The sequence below is a fragment of the Rhinoraja longicauda genome, chromosome 30 (assembly GCF_053455715.1).
Source record: "Rhinoraja longicauda isolate Sanriku21f chromosome 30, sRhiLon1.1, whole genome shotgun sequence".
NCBI classification, from domain to species: Eukaryota; Metazoa; Chordata; class Chondrichthyes; order Rajiformes; family Arhynchobatidae; genus Rhinoraja; species Rhinoraja longicauda.
This window is the reverse complement of record NC_135982.1, coordinates 24,845,729-24,864,681: the sequence shown is the minus strand read 5'-3', so window position 1 is coordinate 24,864,681 and position 18,953 is coordinate 24,845,729. Positions and strand designations below refer to the sequence as shown.

Below are 18,953 nucleotides of genomic sequence, written 5' to 3'. Positions count from 1 at the left end.
TCTCACCTCACATCAAACCTTTGTCCTATGCTGGACTGCGATGAGGCCAAAAACTAAGTGGTTCTGGCAAAAAAAAACCAATCTGGGTGAGCAGGTTATTGATGAGGAAGTGCTGCTTGATGGCACTCTTGATTGTGCAATCCTTCCCTTTGTTTTGGGAGACGATCTCAAAACATGATTGAGGAGGAGGGAAAAGAGTTTGAGGAGTTGCACTATGAATCAGGGAGACTGTCACAGCATCACTTAAAGACATACCTGGATGGTTCATCCACGAAGGTGATATATAGAACATAGAAATAAGAAAGGTGCAAGCACTCCAATGGGATACTATACACCTCCCCAACAGCAAGCAGGAGATAATTCTAACAGAGTCCTTGCTTTGTTTTGTATATTTAATAATCTTTAGCAATATTATTTCTATTTGGAAAAAACAGAATTATGGAAGTGTAATCACAATGGTGTGTGAGTGTAAATCTGCGATTGTCCGTCACAATTTGTATTCATACTTCTTCAATCTTCCTATATTACATGCTTAAAATTATCATTTTGATTGTTTGAACATGTTAAAATTGAGGTAGGAACTGTTAATAATTTTATAATACCTCTGGAAAATATGATTAATTGACTTCAAAATACCTTCGGGTTATTGGTGTACATTGGAAATCAAAGTTGGGAGGCTGCATGATGGGTTGATTGCGGTAAATTCCTGTGGACCAGATAATTGATACATTGGGCTTGTAGAAACTCTGAAATTCTGTGCCGTAACTTCCACGGGAAAATTTATCATTCATCATTGATAAGATTTTGCGGAACCGTAAGCACAAGATGCCTACTTAGCAACAAACTAGCAACAAAGGTAATCAAATAGCACTGATTCAAAAAAGATGGTGATTTACATTTGTTCCTCATGTGTAAAAATGAATAGCTCTGACTTTTGTAACCTAAAAAGGTGTAGATGAACGCACCTTTTCTGAAAGTGGAGGTAAAAGTACACACACATGGGTAATAATAATTTACATCATAATTTCTGCTTAGTGACTTTCAAAAGGTGTCTAAAAATGTGCCACAAAATATTTGTTAGCAAAGTCTAAACCCATGGATGGAGATGGTACGTGAAACTGGTTAAGGGTCAGAAAGCAGAGACAAGCAATTAGACTGAGGGGTGTAAACACCAGTGACCTCCTGAAGATCAGCGTTGGGACGACCGCTCGTTTAGAGGTTGTCATATGCACCAACAATTAAGTTCTTAGCTGCATCCACTTAACAGGCCAGTAAGCACAATATATGCAGATAATATAATAATTCAAAAAAAGTATTAGTATTATGTTATTTTCAAACTTCCTTATTGTGGACCTTGGACCTTTTTCTTTGTAACTATATTGCTACAATGCTGTATCACGAAATTCTGCATTCCAGAAGTTTGCAGGTTTGTCTGTGAAAGTGATGATTAAGCTCACCACACCTGTATGACTGCCCAACAAATTCCATTTCAAGACAGTAGTTGGATTGAAAGGTATATAAAAACATGAGAGGGCACCGAGAAGGTTATTTTTCCAGGGTAGGAGGGTTTAAAGTGAGAGGGGCTAGATGGTTAGCGTTAGGATTTGAAAAGGGACTGAGAGGCAACTTTTTCCTACACTGAGGGTGGTGGGTATATGGAACGAGCTATTGAAGTAGGTACAACTACAATATTTAAAATACACTTCGACAGCTACATGGATAGTAAAGGTTTAGAGATCTGGGGGAAAAAACAGGCAAATGGGACTACCTCAGTTAGACATATTGGTTTGCGTAGGAGTTGGATTTCTGTGGTGTTTAATTCTGACTCTTTAAATTCTTGTGCAAGTCCCTGCAATGATCTGTTCCTGAACCATTCCGTCTCAAAACAATTCATGTTCCAACAATCCTCCATACAAACCAAATCTCTGAAATCCTTAAAATCACGCTTTTAGTTTGTACTTTAAATTGACAATTCCTAATGATCCTACCTTAATTACCTTAAAACAAATATCAAATAATTGCAGAATGGACAAACAAATTTACAGAAAATATTGATTGATTATTAACTGGCGATAATTTCCATGTTTGTTTCTGCAGTGGAAACAACCTCTATAATCACATATTACACTTTTTAAAAACAGGTTATGCTTTGTTGGTCCTGTTGAGAAACAGATGTAGTCTTCCACAGCTGTCAGTGAGTGGATGGTAATGCAGTGCTAACAGCCCAGAAGGAAGTGATTCAGCGTGGAAACAGGTTCTTCGGCCCACTGAGTCAGCACCAACCAGCAATCCCCGCACATTAACACAAGCTTACACATACTAGAGGAAAATTTACACTTATACCAAGTATACAAACACAAGCCAATTAACCTACAAGCCTGTATGTCTTTGGAGTGTGGAAGGAAACCAAAGATCTCGGAGAAAACCCACGAGGTCACGGGGAGAACGTACAAACTCTGTACAGACAGCACCCAGAGTCGGGATTGAACCCGGGTCTCTGGCACTGCAAGGCAGCAACTCTATCGCCGCGCCACTGTGCCATGTTCCTTTGTTGCATCTCATTCCAGCGCTGGGGAGGGATGTTGGGTCACAGCACTTCACCCTGATCCTGTGAGCAGGTCGCATTGAACTGTTGACTGCTCCACACCCACAGGGAAGACCCACTCCCTGCAACCAGTGTACCACATCCCCGCCGCTTCATCCACTATTTGGTCACCGACCAATCTCCTATATGCAAATCTCACAGTTGTGTTTTTGTAGCATTATTTAATTGCAGCTGCAATCTGCATCTGGTGTGAATTGCTTGCTGCTGACACTTTGGGCTCTTCTGTCTCATCACTGCCAAGTAGAACTGCCTGACTCTATGCATCTCCTCTCATCTGTCAACACTGGACTGCCTAATTAGACAGAGCATACAGCAGGGAAACAGGCCCTTTGGCCCAACTTGCCAACATGACCAAGTTGGCATTATAGGCTAGTCCCATTTGCCTGCATTTAGCCCATTCCCCTCTGAACCCTTCTTGTACATTCGTCTGTCTAAATGTCTACTGAAGTGTGAAGTTGTGATAGCGTGCAGCCAATGGAGTAAATGCTGAGAATTTTGCTTTGATGGGTTGGAGGAGGAGGTAGATTTCCTTGATAAATATCAAACTGCGGCTTTCTATTGAACAATTTGGAACATAGGCAATGGCGTACTCTCTGACTATATGCAAATGTATTAATTTTTTAGCTTCAGGATAACTGAATTACTGATAATCTTGCTCTAGGATTGTTTAGAGCAAAGGTCAACCATGGATATGATATGAACACCTTCTCCGTACTTACTTTCCTCAGCATTGTATGCTTCCATGTGTTCCTTATCGTTAGCTGAATATTCATAGCTTACATTTTTTTAATTGAATACATTACTAAATGTCTGTCACCCCAATTTTCAGTTTCTTCTCCATTTTCCAAACCATTACTTCACAACCCATGAAAAAAAATGCTACAAGCTGCAACCACTTGAATTGTCCTCAAAATCTAAAGGAATGAACACAAAACCATTCCAGAAGCAAAATAATGCAGATGCTGGTTGTAGATCAGTGCATGTTCCTTTAACATAGTGACCTCACCACTACTAACCACTCCCCATGGTCTCTTGTATAATTGTAGCTTCCCCACCTCCAGCTCGCTCTCTAGTTCCAGTGATGACCACGGACAGCTAGGGCATAATGTGTGTAGTGCAATTAATAAACCTATTCAGTAAAAGACTCTGCGTACGAGGGACATCCTTTTACACTGGTAATCTGAAATTTCAAACAAAATGTTAGAAATGCTGATCAGGCAGCATCTTTGGCAAGAGACGTTAGTGTTTAAATCATGACTTTTCATGAGCTTTTTCGATCATTTAATTGTGCAGGGCATTTGTGTGCCCACCTTTGTGCGGGCTCTGTGAAAGATCTATCCAATTGGTTCCACTTCCCACTCTTTATCCATAGCCGTGCATGATTTTGTAAGGTTTCTAACATAATTGTTTAACATGACACTTTCAGAAAGTGCATTCAAGTCCACTGTATTTAAGATTTTTTTTAAACAATAATTCTTTATCCACGCCCTTCAGTTTCTTTTCACTGAAAATATACTTGCATTCCTGTTATTTTCTCACGAAACATTTTACCTTATTATACTGGATTTGTTTGCTGTCCATCATTTCTGTTAACCTGTCATTTTCTTTTTTTTTTGCTTGAATTACTGCCTAATAATCCCAAACTAATTTAATGTTTAAGATAACGTTGATCACCAGACTGTAAAATTGACAGCAAGGTTATCCTGTTCACTTCATTGAGATTTCAGAAAGCATTTGAAGTATCTCAAGAATGCAAAGAACACAACATTTCAGTTGGGGGAATGCTTTGCAGTCTTTCTTAAATGTCATCTGGGTGAAGAGATCTTCAATTTTACCACGTTCCCTGGCCATGGGGTTTGACAACATGCGGAAGCCTGCTTTCAGATTATAATCAATTGCCAGGACCTGGACTTAGGGGAATACATTCTGTTGGCAGAAGTCTCAGAAGCTTTGGTGATCCGGAGTAGATGGCTGATGTAATCATGTTATCTTTTTGTGATATTTGATAAAAATGAAACAGGAAATTGGATCTTTATGGCATTATTTAATTGCACTGTGCTTTAAATAGGATTAATGGTATTCGGCTGGCAATATTGCCACTCCTGTCCCATATGGTAAACCGCCTGTCTTGTCCATTGGACAAGATTAAAGTCTGGATATCCTCAGAAACCACATGTTCACAACTGAGGCTACAAATTTCCAATGAAGATAAGAATCATTGGAGAAAGTTGTCCATGATGCTGAGTGGAAATAGGTCAATTTATGTATCATCTCTCTTGTTTCTGAAAGCAGTGGAGGGCTAACAGTAAAAAATGAAGTGACTCTCTAAACTCATGCATCAAAAACAAGTTAACACATCCCTCAGCAATTATTTGAAAGGTTAGACCGTGAAGCTTATGATTAAGCCATGTTGTGCAATCAAAAATATCTTTCGTGCAAAGAGGAGAACCGCACCTTTTATGTTTTGCTTATGATGCCATGTAAAGGAATACTGGATAATGCAATTGGGTGTGGAACAATTCCTCATTAATTAAATTGCTGCAAGGCTTTAAGTAATACTGAAAAGTTAATAAATTTTACTTTGAATGTTATTGTTCCCTTATAATCACATGGACATGTCTAAACAGTTTCTAGTGCAAGTGTAACTGAAGTCTTACCAATGTAAATTCCATAAAATTAGGCCATACAGTATCTTTGACTCCGGCTAATGGTACTGAGTGCCACCCATACTCTCTCTCAAACACACGTGAAATTTCATAATTCAGAAAGGGAGGAGGGTAATGACAATAGCGGTGGTGGGGTGGTGCAGTAAACGTGGCTGTCAGAGTGAGGAACAAGGGCAAGCGCGGTAGTCTGCCTCTGGAGTGTTTTTGGGGAAGCAGCCCGACCTGCTCTGTGAAACCCTTCTTCAGTCTCGACCCGAAACGTCACCCATTCCTTCTCTCCAGAGACGCTGCCTGACCCGTTGAGTTACTTCAGCATTTTGTGTCTACCTTCGATTTAAACCAGCATCTGCAGTTCTTTCCTACATACCGTGAAACTTAATCCCAGGGCTGGGTTGGACAAATATCATTTTCCCGAGCTCTGGGGAGAAAATAAATCTGCAGTGTTCAAAGCACAGCATGTCTCTGGGGGGGGGGGGGGTCACAGGATATTTAAAAACGTTGGTTGCTACTTACCCCTCTGCAAGAATTTTTTTATTATCAGTGAATCTGGTTAATGTGGGTCACCGCAAAAATGTTTGAAAGCCATGGTCTTGGATAATCAGAGCCAAGTGCCGCCCATTCATTTCTCAGTATTCATCAAACAATAAGAGCCTCAAGACTATCATCAGCACGATTAAATGTTTTCGGAAGCTATTCATCTAGCTTAACCTGTTTCAGAAATGAAGACACCTACATTTGCAAATGAACACAAATTATATTTTCCACCATTTTGACTCGTCTACCATTCATTTACAATATTTTTTTAAGTTCGTCATAAATTTAGGTAGGGCGTTAAGTATACCATTCCAAAAATGCCTCATCAAAGATTATATCTTGCCGTTCCTTTTACAATTTGTCTGCATAGCAGACATCAATCGTAGGGCTTTCTCGGCAGTAAAATTTGGTAGTATTTAGAAAGTGATTGAAATCTACCGCATTGTGACCAAAAGAATATATTCACAACAGCTTTATGTACAATCTCCACCCTTCTAAACACTCACATTGAAAATTACATCTGTCAAAAAAAACCTCAATAACCATTCAGGTTAAGGGCAGTTTTGTACTTGTCTGTACTGTTTTAAATATTTCATTATTTCAGATAGAAACAGCTGTTTGCTTTTAATAAATAGAGCTGAAAAGTCTTATTGGGTCATAAATTGTTTTCCTTTTTGCTGCAGGATTATTTTTATGTCACAAATTTAGGAATGTGCCATTGAGAGAAGTGAGCAATGGCCCCATAGAACAATTAACTCAATATTATGGGAAAGATAGTCCTCTTTGCAAAAATATTTACTGGAAGGGGTCTGTCTTCCAGTATCTGGATTGAATTTATGATTTTACTTGTAAATAGTTCTAATTTAAAGGGAAAACCTAGACAGATAATTGACTATCTGTGTTGCTCGTGTTGGCATTGATTACAATGCCCAGATCAGACGTGCAATAATGTGAGCACTATAAACATCCTGCACAAGAGAGCCAATCGTTCCTGCAGTGTAATGAAACGCAGCCATAAATCAACTCGCAAACACATGTTGGTCTTATCAGATCAAAGACCAACATTTGAAGTATAGGGTAGAAAGAGATATCCAGCAATTAATTATTGTTGATATTGGATCATGATGTAGTCTCCTAAAGATGGGTGAAACTCATTCTTCCTCCCAATAAATTTAAAGACAATTTAAACCTTGTACAATCGGGTTGTATCAATGAAGAGAGAAACAGTTAACAATTTCAGGTTAATGACCTCTAATCGTTATTAAAAATGTGTTTATTTGCATCTTTATCCTCTGCCAGAGCTAAAGCATGGATTAATTCAACAATCTGCATCTTCACTTCTGAATATTTCCAATGTCACACGGACCCAGGCAGATTTATTTGCTGTGTTTTAAGTTTTGGAGTTAGTGAATCTGTCCTCTTGTGTAAGTTTAATGAAGGTTTTATCACAACACTTTATGTTCATATTCAGACACTTGCATTTCAATTTTCCATTGTGAAAATTAACGTTGCCATTTCGCGTGCAAGTAATTCTATAGCAAACTTAACATGAGGAGAGCTGGACAAGAGGGCAGTCTGTTTCAACATTAAATCACTCATAGATTGAGACATCAAAAAGGAGAATCATGATTTAATTTTATTGGATGTAATAATGAACCAGACTTTTAGCATAACATTTAAATAAGTGGTTTGTTACAGTGAAGTACTGGATACAACAACAAAACAGGAATTTAAACTAATTGTACATCATGCAATCACTCAGGTTAAATGAGTATCCCTTTGTACATGTATGTTAAAATCTTAAACCCAGAATGCTCACACAGAAAAAGCAATTAACAAAATAAGCATTGCTGAAGAACTGAGCCTAAAATTAATTTCAATTGTTTTGGAGGAGTGAAAATGCAAACACAGTATATCTAAAAGTATAGTTAAATATTTGCTTTGTTTCTGAGCAGATGAACTTGGAACATTTTAGGGAATAGAGTTAAGAAGGTCTTTCAGGAAGTTGTCAGGATCTTCAATTTCTGTTAAGAGACCTGAAGAAAGTGAACACAACATAAATCTTTGATTAAGTGGCCACCATGGGATTTGCCAAGTGAAAAACACCGCTATATCAAAACAACATTTAAGGATGGTAACTGAGGTGTCCAAAGTAATGTGTGTACCAACAGCAATAGCCAGACCTTTCAATTAAGGCATTTGTTTTAGAGATGCATTGTCTACCTACAATACAATTTCATCCAGAGTCCCATTCTGACAGGAATGGGAATCTTAAAGTAAAATCAAGATTCATATATTTAGCTCTATGAAGTCCATAATCCATTGGAATAATACACTATTGCTGATGTCTAGTTGTGAAGACATATTTCATGATATATGTCATACATTAATCATGGATTACAATGATTTGCATTATGTGGAAGTGGAGGAAAGAAATAAATGCAAATTCAAAATCAAATAAATTCAATTTTTTTCTGAATACTAACCTGCAGCGTCGAGGAATTCAGCAAAGGATTCAGCAGGCATGAATTCATCCTGGAAAGTTTTGAGCGATCTGTCTGTTGTCTCGTAAATCGGCATATCGTTATGTCGAATATATTCGGCAAGAGAGTAGGACCAGCCACCCTCTGTGTTGCTTGTTGGAACTTTCTGTTGTGGTTAAGTATAAATTGACTTAAAAACACAACTTTACAATTAAATATAAATGTTATCAATGTTACCTTATTATAATGAGGCAGAACGAACAAAGTTTGCAATTTCAGAGAGAAAGAACAATCAGGTATCAATAAATGTTCGAAGGTAGACACAAAATGCTGGAGTAACTCAGCGGGTCAGGCAGCATCCCAGGAGAGAAGGAATGGGTGACGTTTCGGGTCGAGACCCTTCTTCAGACTGATGTCAGGGGAGGGAGCGGGACAAAGAAAGGATGTAGTTGGAGAGGGGGAGCAAGAGCGGAGCTGCGGGATATTGAAGAGACCCCAGCAGGAGCCTCATCTATAATGGAAGAGGAGAACCCCCGCTTCCTAAAGAATGAGGACATCTCCAATGCCCTAGTGTGGAACACCTCATCCTGGGCGCAGATGCAGCCTAGACGGAGGAATTGGGAGAAGGTGATAGAGTTTTTACAGGAAACAAGGTGGGAAGAAGTGTAGTCAAGATAGCTATGGGAGTCAATGGGTTTGTAGTAGATGTCGGTCACTAGTCTGTTTCCTGTGATGAAAGTGGTGAGATCCAGAAACGGTAGGGAGATGTCGGAGATGGTCCAAGTATATTTAAGAGCAGGATGGAAATTAGTGGTGAAATTGATGAAGTCAGTGAGTTCTGCATGGGTACAAGAGGTAGCACCAATGCAGTCGTCAATGTAGTGGAGGTAGAGTTCGGGGATAGGGCCAGTGTACATATCAATAAATGTTCGATATATTTTAACTAAGAGTTATAATCCCATCAAGAAATATTCATCCGATCTGCTATTGTTTCACTCAGATAGCATTAACTGGATTTCTAATTTGGAGTTGAAACTATGTGAACTAATTTTATCTCAATTACAATTTGTAAGTTATAAAAATCTTACTTTGTTAATTATTAACTGATTATTGCTGGGCAAATAGGTACATGTTAGAGTTCCATCAAATTCAGCTCCACGCAGAACAGTTCAGGCCAATATGCCTATACAAACAAGTGTCATACCTTGAAAATGCCATAGATCAGGTCCACTAATCCCCAGCAGAGCAGGGCAGGCCGGTACACAGAGTATTCCTTCACAGACTTGTCTGACAATCTGAAAATCAGGATATTTACTTAATACAAGATCACTTGCAAAGGCTCCAAGTAATTTTTGTGCTATGGAGGGAAGAGTAGAATGAACGACAGTATCCCCTAATCTTTGGAAACAATTTAATCTACATATAAGTGCAGAAAAATAACTGCAGATGCTGGTACAAATCGAAGGTATTACAAAATGCTGGAGTAACTCAGCAGGTCAGGCAGCATCTAGGAGAGAGGGAATGGGTGATGTTTTGGGTCGAGACCCTTCTTCAGACTGATGTCAGGGACCTGTCCCGCCCCCCCCCTGACATCAGTCTTAAGAAGGGTCTCAACCCGAAATGTCACCCATTCCCTCTCTCCTAGATGCTGCCTGACCTGCTGAGTTACTCCAGCATTTTGTGATTCCTAATCTACATATAAGAATTATGTGAGACTTTAATACAGCCTTAGCCCTGAAAAATCGTTTTTCTTTCCACAGATACTACCTGACCTGCTAAGTGCTTCCAACATTTCTTTTACTTAACATTTCTAGCAGGCCACTTTTTGATTTCAAAGTCTTTATAAATCACTGGTTCGACTTATTACCTGGACCTGTGAAAGTATAGATCAAATAAAAGTACATTATTTCAAAGTAAAGTAAACTGGACGGGACAGCAAAAATCAATGAAAAATAATAATTTATCAGGAATTCTTTTGATACAGTGATATTTAAAATAATCTACTGAGCAAAAATATATGTTCTGGGGGATATTTAAAAGACCATTCAGTGCAATGCTGGAAGTTAAAGTGACGGAGATATGGTGAAAAAGCTCCAAAGGATCAAGACTTTTTTCCCGTCCTTGCACTGGATGGAAATGCATTCTCAAATCGGACTTTTCCACTTTGATGAGATCCGCAATAAAACAATTGTTGATCATAAAAGCGCAAACCTTAGTGACTATATTGGTTCTCTTACTTGGTGGAGCCACTTGGTGATGCTTTCCTTGCTTGGGCAGTGACTAGGAGACGTTTGAGAAAATCAACACGAATCGTTTTCCATTTCTCAGGTGGAAAAACATGCAGTGCCAAGACTGTGAAATAGTGCACACCATCCACCTCGTAAGCACTTTCAACCCATTTTTCCCTTGGCTGTTCCAAGAAACTTTGTAGATTCTTTTCCTCTCGGGATGTGGCCCGTGTCCTGTGATTTAATTGTACAATGTCAATACACATCATTACAAAATGGTGGCAATTCAATGGAGGTTTTGCTGTACTTACGTATTAAGAACGTAGAGAATTGTGTGCATTATGTAAGGGATTAGATGGATGTTGCTCTCTCTGCCTCCTCCACCAGTATCAACACTAAATGACTGTTCCATTGCAAAACGCAGGAAGAGTAGTTTAATATCATGAACATTAAGCTGGTAGGTGGGTTCACGCTGACCTGTGCACTCTTGTAAGTATGTGTTGTGTCTGGAATCAGAAATAAGGCCATTAAAATTTAGTACACCATACAGAAATTTATTTGCCATGTCAAACACCTTAATTAATTTCAGGTAGTTGCAGCACAGAAGCGAGTCACACAACTTTTTAATGACCTTCACGTCTTCGTCAAGGTAAGTTTCTTGCAGAATATCCCACTTTGCTGTGTGAAGACTTATACCGGTTATTTCTTTGTGTGTGTGAGTGCTTGTGTATAAAAGTAAACTTGTTAAAAGCAAATTTTTGTGTATATTCTGCATATTATTTGAAAACTAATAATTTGCGTTTGTTCTAAATAGAACTGCATATGTTATGCGTCTTTCAAGCTTTTATGAATTCCCACATTTTTCCCGTAAGCTACATCACCATTTCCCAACGTGGCATACTCTTTCCTTTAGTTCCTAATTTTAATCACACTCCCATCTAATTCCAGAAAATATTTCACATTGAAGACTCTCATAGTCTTACCTTGCCAAACACGTAGCAAATGCTGATTCTGGCACATGTGGGCCCCACACAGGAAGCAATCCATTGCACTTGGTGTTTGCATTCTGTAATGCAGCACTCTCCCACTCCTCACGCCCACGTGCCAACCTGAGGGAATTAATTCACAAAAATCATTCTTACTGAGATAGTAAACCCCACCAGTCAATGCAATAACATCTCTGGTAAATATTAGAAATAAAATATACCCATTACACATTGTGATAAATGTAAAAATATTATTTTTTAAAGTGGAATCAGTGGTTTAACTAGTCCTCCGAAAACTGGTTTCAGGAGTTTGCACTCACAATTAATTTTGAGTTATTTTTCCCAGGGAACAAATAAACAATGTCTTTAAAGGAGCCACCTAATTGCTAAAGATTCTCAGGCCAGGTTCCATTCCACCTACGTAACATGGGAACTTACTTCCCAATTAAATATAAAACCACATAATTATAGCCTGAACCTTTCATAAGACAGAACAACATTTCTTCCAGACATTAGTAAATATAGCTTTAAAACAGAATCTAAATATTTATGAGGAGACCCTTTTTCATCATTAATTACTAGTGGCTGATTTCTGTATATTGATCATCTACAGCACATCAATTTCTTTGCTTAATAATTTGAACAGGAGGAACAGGAACAGCAGGGGTTCCTTAACAAAATCAATTTTCCCTGTCATTTAGTCATGTATTTGCTGTGCTCAGCAGATCTAGGTGCTGGAACACAAAATACTAGATTAGGATTTTTAAAGTCACTGCATGAAGGCCGCAGCATGCTGCTCATTCTAACAAGTTTCTTCCTCTAGAGCTTGAAAAAAATTATTCACTCTCCGTGAATACTTTAATGGATTTTTCTTCCAATATTGCCAGACCATCCAAAAACTCTGAATTAAGGTCCCAATCTACCGTTTGCATATTTTTGGTGGTGCACTGCTCTCTCCAGCTGCCATCTCACTGGAGGAAGATTCACAAAACGTACGTCATAACCTTTCTTAGTTTGAAGAGTGAAAGAGTGTCGCTCTTACCTGACTGCAGCAAGATGACAATCATAGTGTACAATATTAAAATGTGAGACTGTACTGTATCCTTGTTGTTTCCGTGGTTTGTTCTCAAACTCTTCAATTGCAACACGCTTTGTGAAGGTGTAAATCCCTAACACCTTGGTTGGCTGTAATGGACATAAAGAACCATGAGTGTGATTGCAAATCAGGGACACAGTACTGCAGAGACACATTTCTCTGGCTTACCTGAAACTTATAACCTTCACGGCAAATGCAACAGGTTAAACCTGGTTCCTCGATCAGTTCTTCCATCTGCTTCAGTAGTGTTGTTGTGGTGACCACCTGACCTTTTTCATTGGTCTGTTGGGCAAGAAACAAATCCATGAGAATGACCAGAGTTAAAAGCCTTTGCAAAAGAATTTCACTTGCTCAACTTGGTGCATATATCCGTACACCTAACCATCTGCACCAGTCTGCAACGTGTGAATCATATCAAGGCGAATAAACTTTATTTTCTCATGGAATAGACCATAGTCTTTAATAGTTGCTGTCCAGTTTTTCCGGTAATCCAATTATAGTACTCATCACTGAGAAAACACTACAAGCATTTGCATTTTTCTGACAAGTATTCATTTTTATGTTTCGAGGTACAGCATGGAAACAGGCCCCATGGCTCACCGAGACCACTCCGATCACCTGTTCACACTAGTTCTATATTATCCCACTTTCTCTTGAGGCAATTTTTTTACAGAGGCCAATTAACCTACAAACCTACAAACCCACTTCGAACTGTTTCAATCATCAGTTTTCCTATGAAAAGACTTAAATCAAATCATCAGCTTCCATTTTGCAAGATAGAGTGATTGAAATAATGGAATTCATTCCCACTTGAATCTAGCAGGCATCAATCTCTGACTATAAATCACAATTTGATACATTTCAGACGACGTTCTATAATGGGGTCATTGCGCCAACACGAAAGGTGCTGTGTGCTCTCACACTTGAAACTATAGGGCAATGTCATTTAGTAATTATCTGCTGTGCTAGTCAGGAACATATGGAGCACCACTACACAGATGACAACAATTTGGCTTTAGGGAAACGCAAAGGTTCAAATAATTGCTCACTGGCGGAGAACTCGAATTTTGCACATGCAGTTCAGCGTATGTGAAATTAGATTGATTTGCTTGTTTTAGTATTCATTTGATAAATTACCAATTTAAAATTGCACCAAGGTTGAAAGTTTAAAGCTTGCCCAAGGTTGTCCACTTAAAAAACAAACTGTTAAAGACCCCTATCATTTTGCTTGAACAAGTTTGAATAAGTATTGGAAACGTGAACTAATATGAAGTATAGGACAACTTCATGGATCCAGAGTGAAATCAACAAAGCTTACAGCTTGGAGGGAGAGCATTTGGCCCCTTCAGTCTGTGATAAGTCTATCTCACGGGGAAAATAGTGGGTACCTGAGAAATGATGTGTCGTGTGCCAGAGGACTGGAGAGTGAACACTGTTAAAATCTATTTACCCAGCTAACTACAATTCAGTTCCACTATTGGACGGAACATACTACAATTTTAAGAAATTGCTAACTTTTCAGAAAATGAGACAATAGCAGCCAAAATTATTTTCAGAAAGCAGAATTATGTCTAACAAGAGCAGCACAGTGGCGAGGCTGGTAGAGCTGCTGCTGCTCAGAGTTGGTATAGCTCACAGCGCCAGAAACCCAGGTTTGATCCTGACCTTAGGTGCTGTCTGTGGAGTTTGTACATCATCCCTGAGACCGTGTGGGTTTCCTCCCACATCCCCAATGTGTGGGATTGTCGGCTAATTGGCCTCTACAAATTACTCCCAGTGTGCAGGGAGTGGATGCAAAAGTGCGATAACATGGAAACAGTGTGAACGAGTTATCGGTCGTCGGTGTGGATTCAGTGGGCCGATTTTCGTGCTGTATCACTCAACTAAACTACATCTGATTACGTTCCGTGAAACATGCAGTGGTGGTACAAGGACTTTAAAAAAAATGCTTTCAACAATACACAACAGGAGGGAAATTGCAGTTGTAAAGAACCTTACAAAATGGTCACAAAGCACATCACAAACCAAAACAACAACTAAATCATGGATTCATTATCGTGCTTCAGTTACATTGGTTGAGCATTAAATATTGGCCATAACACCAATTTAATGCTTCTCTACAATAGGATCACAGGATCTTCATATCATTCCGAAATATTACTGTCTCATTTGAAAATTAACAATGCTGACAGTGCTGAACTGGAGTCAGTATGAATCAAATGTATTATAGGGAGGCTTGAACCTACTACAACCTACTGAGCCAGAACCGACATCTACAAACTCAAAGGAGCTGGTCTGCAGTAAAATAATGGCTGAGTTTCCACATCCTCACATCCATATATTCATTTTGTGCTACAAAGAATAATGCAAACACTGTCACTTAAACGTGTATAAATTCAATAACCCAGTTTCCACAGGGCTTGAGGGTAAAATCTCCTGGTGCAGATATTTTCCTTCGTCTCACTTCTAGATAGTTGACCTTTTACACTGAGGCAGTAACTTGTAAGTCTAGTCAGTCAAGACAGACAAATCAGCCTCTGCACATGAATTCTGCCACATCCTCAGTAAATGTTATGTGTGTCAATTAGATCACTCAAGTACAAGCCCATTTTGCCCAAATGAGGTTAAAAAAGGCATTACAGCAATTGCTTTCTTGCAGCTCAGTGTTCAGTTCTGGGATCACTTTTTACTGACTCTGCCCGTCTATAATTTCAATGCAAGATCAGAGCAAGTGGTCTCACAAGTTTGCAGAATCAATTAAAATAGGAGACAAAATTCCTCAAGCAAAGGATTAAAAGCACGCTAATTTGACGTTGATGGAAAGTAAAAATGCAGCTGTTGGAATTCCAAGGCAGTATGTTTTAGTTAAAAAAGATTAGCGATAATCGTCAAATTGAGCAAATCTAGGGATACCGAAGAATTGAAAGATGTGTAAAATAGGCTCATAGGATACTAAAACAAGCACTGCATATGCATAGGACTGTAAAAATACACCACATTAGTGGATCAAAGTATGCAAAATGTTGAGATGTAATTGTGAATTTACATAAACTTCAGTAATGTGTGATTTTTGCTCCACAAAATAGGATATTGAAGTAATGCCATTGCCTCAGATACTGTGTATATCTCTGTGATATCATGTGTATACCATGTGTATTACCATGTGATATCTCTGGATGAATTTAAGAGAGAGTTAGAGAGAGCTCTGGGGCTAGTGGAATCAAGGGATATGGGGAGAGGTTGGGCACAGGTTACTGATTGTGGATGATCAGCCATGATCACAATGAATGGTGGTGCTGGTTCGAAGGGCCGAATGGCCTCCTCCTGCATCTATTTTCTGTTTCTAGTTACTGATTGAAGCCAAGACCATTTTTAGCATTTTAAAAACAGGATATCTGGACTATGAGAAAAAGGAAATAAATGACTATGAGAGCATGTTGGGCAAGTGGAGTAAGATTCAACTTCCCAAACAGAAGCGGACAATAATTGTGATGGCATTACCAGTGTCCATTTCCCGTGTGCTGTTTTAAATACACTAAAGATTTACCGTCATCCCAAGTGTGCCGAGGGCTTTCTGCCGCATAGCCATGGCCATTCGTTTCTTTCCTGCTCTTGTCTCTTTTCGTGCTGCTTCTATTTTCCTGTTGACCTCTGGGTGTTCCCGCAGTGCCTCCAGTAGGTTTTCAGCCAGAGTTCCAATGCCTTCATCACTGGAAACCTGCTCCAATTTATGCAGGTTTGTGATGGAGTCCATTCCAATTAACATCTGAAAATACAGAATGTAAAATAAATATTAGATTACTTCTGAGAACCTGGCAACAAAGGTCAGGAAATTCTGGCCTTCAGTGCTCTCCCATTCCAAGAGTTTCATTAATAAGTGAAAGACATACATCTACGAGAGATCTCCCTCAGGCTAAGCATCTCACCCCGAGGAATTACATGGAGAAACCCCTTAGTTTAGGTATAGAGAGACAGCAAGGCCCACCAAGTCCGTGCCGACCAGCGATCATCCCTTCCACTAGTTCTATCCTACACTCTCTAGGGACAAATTGCAGAGGCCAATTAATCGACAAACCTGCAAGTCTTAGGAATGTGGGAGGAAACTGGAGTATCCGGAAAACCCCAAGTGGTCACAGGGAGAACGTGCAAACTCCGTACAGACAGCACCCGAGGTCAGGATCGAACCCGGATGTGGCGCTGTAAGGCAGCAATTTTACCGCTGTGCCACCAAAGATGCATAAATAACCAGGATCCAGTAAAGACACATTAGATGCAGGTCATCTAGTACTGGTGGGGGAATAGGACAATGGTTACGACAATTAACTTTGGAAGATTAAGTGCCACAAGTAATTTATAGGCTTGCACTAATATAATTATACCGCTGCACAACCGCACCACAATTAGGAAAAGGAAAGCTGATTGTTATCCCGAGGAATGACATCAAGGATTGCAGAACAACCACAATGCAAACGTCAACCAAGGATGATAGAATGACTCACATTTTAACTTGAAATATTTCGACACATATTAAAAACCAAGGTGTATAATGCAACCTTGGTCGGAATTAGTAATCATATGAACTGTATGAAAGGCTGGCAAGAACTTAAACTCAAATTCTGGAGTGCAGCGACCCATTCACAATACCTAACATTAATTTAGAGATACAGCATCGAAGCAAGCCCTCTGGCCCACTGAATCCACCCCACTATTGATCACCCATTCACATTGATTCTATGTTATCCAACTACCGCCTCATTCCCTACACAGTAGAGGCTAATTAACCAACAAACCTGCATGTCTATGGGATGTGGGAGGAAACTGGAGCACCCGGAGGAAACCCACGCAGTCTCAGGTAGAATGTTCAAATTACACACAGACAGTACCCGAGGTCACGATTCCCTTCTTTCATCCTCTTCTCAGCCTCTTGTAGCTTCTTGAGTTATTCTTGCTTTGTATTTTTCGCAATCAGCAGTACAAGAGGGTCATTCTAGATATGGACCCCAACGCTATATGAAGTGCTTATTGGCACTACATTTGAATCTACCTTGTGCTTATGCCTTCATTTCAGAGTTATACTTTAAACACTGTTCTGGATTTCTTGTTGTATTCAGTACCTTAAATCGCTCATTGAAAGGCTGAAAATTCAAGTCTCCCATTGACTATTCCTTGGACAGAAGGATTTTCAACCCTGGAGAACTCTGCCCTGGTGAGCTACATCAGCACTTTGTGTCCTATTGTGTATTAAGTTGCATCTGCAGTTCCTTGTTTCAACAGGAATTGTGACCCACCCCTGCTCTGAAATGAGAATTCCACGCATTTTTGTGGTTCCCAGAATAACTCCAATGGTTTGATCAGAGCACTTCACAGCAACAGCTCAGGGATCTCAGACTTTTACGGATACAATTACGGATAGAGTCCTGTAAAGGTAAGCCGGGTGCCAAGTTAGACCTTATGCCAAATTGGTTATTCCACCATAACAAGTTAAATTCCATCATTCTAGTAATTTCTGGGGAAACTTCAAGATGAAAGCAAAATCCCAAAGTTGATCGATATCCTCCAAGGACAAGAACTTGTTGCCCACGTTATCTGACCTGGGCGTTAATCGTATTTCCTTATGCAATTAATGGCCTGAGGGTAACATGGAATGCATGATATGTGCAGTATTATGGTTGCCCACCTCCCACAAATATGGCAGGCATTGGTGATATCTCACAGTGTAACTTTGGCTGCTGTGCAATAACTCGATGAGATCTGTTCACTGGCATCTTGTCATTAGATGGTGGTGGTCAAATATTTGTAATTCTGTACATTGTTTGACCACGCATCTGCTATTATGATACTGAGAAATCTCCTATGGTTGCATAATCACAGCCAATGTGATATCAGTTTAATTACCAGAGAAAAGATTTGAAAATGTTCTACGTCTTGCTTTTCATCTCGTGTTGAACAAGTTGAGGAGAGCGGGTGAGAATCCAATCAGCGCATTCCTTAGCTGCTCTGTTTCTCCTGCAAATTATTATTGTTCCCTGTACCAGTCCTTGTAGAGCTATGTTTAAGAATTTATGAAAATGATCCCAAAAATGAATTAAATTAACGGGATTAAGGAATCTTGGTTCTCCACTTAATACTTATTTTCGGCTTCCTAATATTCAAGACAATTGACCAAATGGAGCGAGATGTCAGAACAGCGCGTGCAGGATCCAGGTGAGGAGGAACGCGAGTGAAATGGACCAAAGACAGAGGAATGAACGTACCTGTGTGGGGGGGTGCTGCATGGCCAGTCCCCGCAGCAGGCGAAGAATAAAAGGGAGGGATGGTTTTGCCAAGAACTTCTTCCACACATCAGCATCAAGAC

At 39.5% G+C, this 18,953-nt stretch overlaps 1 protein-coding gene across 5 annotated transcripts in view; it reads right to left on the bottom strand.

The window, feature by feature from the left end:
• Nucleotides 1-7,434: 7,434 nt before the first annotated feature.
• ubr4 (ubiquitin protein ligase E3 component n-recognin 4) overlaps nucleotides 7,435-18,953 on the bottom strand; it is a 165,264-nt gene continuing 153,745 nt past the window's right edge. For all 5 annotated transcript variants that reach the window (XM_078425449.1, XM_078425451.1, XM_078425450.1 and 2 more), the window contains 10 exons: nucleotides 18,853-18,952; nucleotides 16,146-16,364; nucleotides 12,767-12,880; nucleotides 12,545-12,687; nucleotides 11,500-11,625; nucleotides 10,828-11,022; nucleotides 10,526-10,750; nucleotides 9,493-9,583; nucleotides 8,292-8,454; nucleotides 7,435-7,841 (listed from right to left, as the gene is read on the bottom strand). In XM_078425449.1, the coding sequence (XP_078281575.1) occupies nucleotides 7,777-7,841; nucleotides 8,292-8,454; nucleotides 9,493-9,583; nucleotides 10,526-10,750; nucleotides 10,828-11,022; nucleotides 11,500-11,625; nucleotides 12,545-12,687; nucleotides 12,767-12,880; nucleotides 16,146-16,364; nucleotides 18,853-18,952 (1,441 nt within the window). In that variant the 3' untranslated portion in view covers nucleotides 7,435-7,776. The remainder of the gene's footprint in view (nucleotides 7,842-8,291; nucleotides 8,455-9,492; nucleotides 9,584-10,525; nucleotides 10,751-10,827; nucleotides 11,023-11,499; nucleotides 11,626-12,544; nucleotides 12,688-12,766; nucleotides 12,881-16,145; nucleotides 16,365-18,852; nucleotide 18,953) is intronic.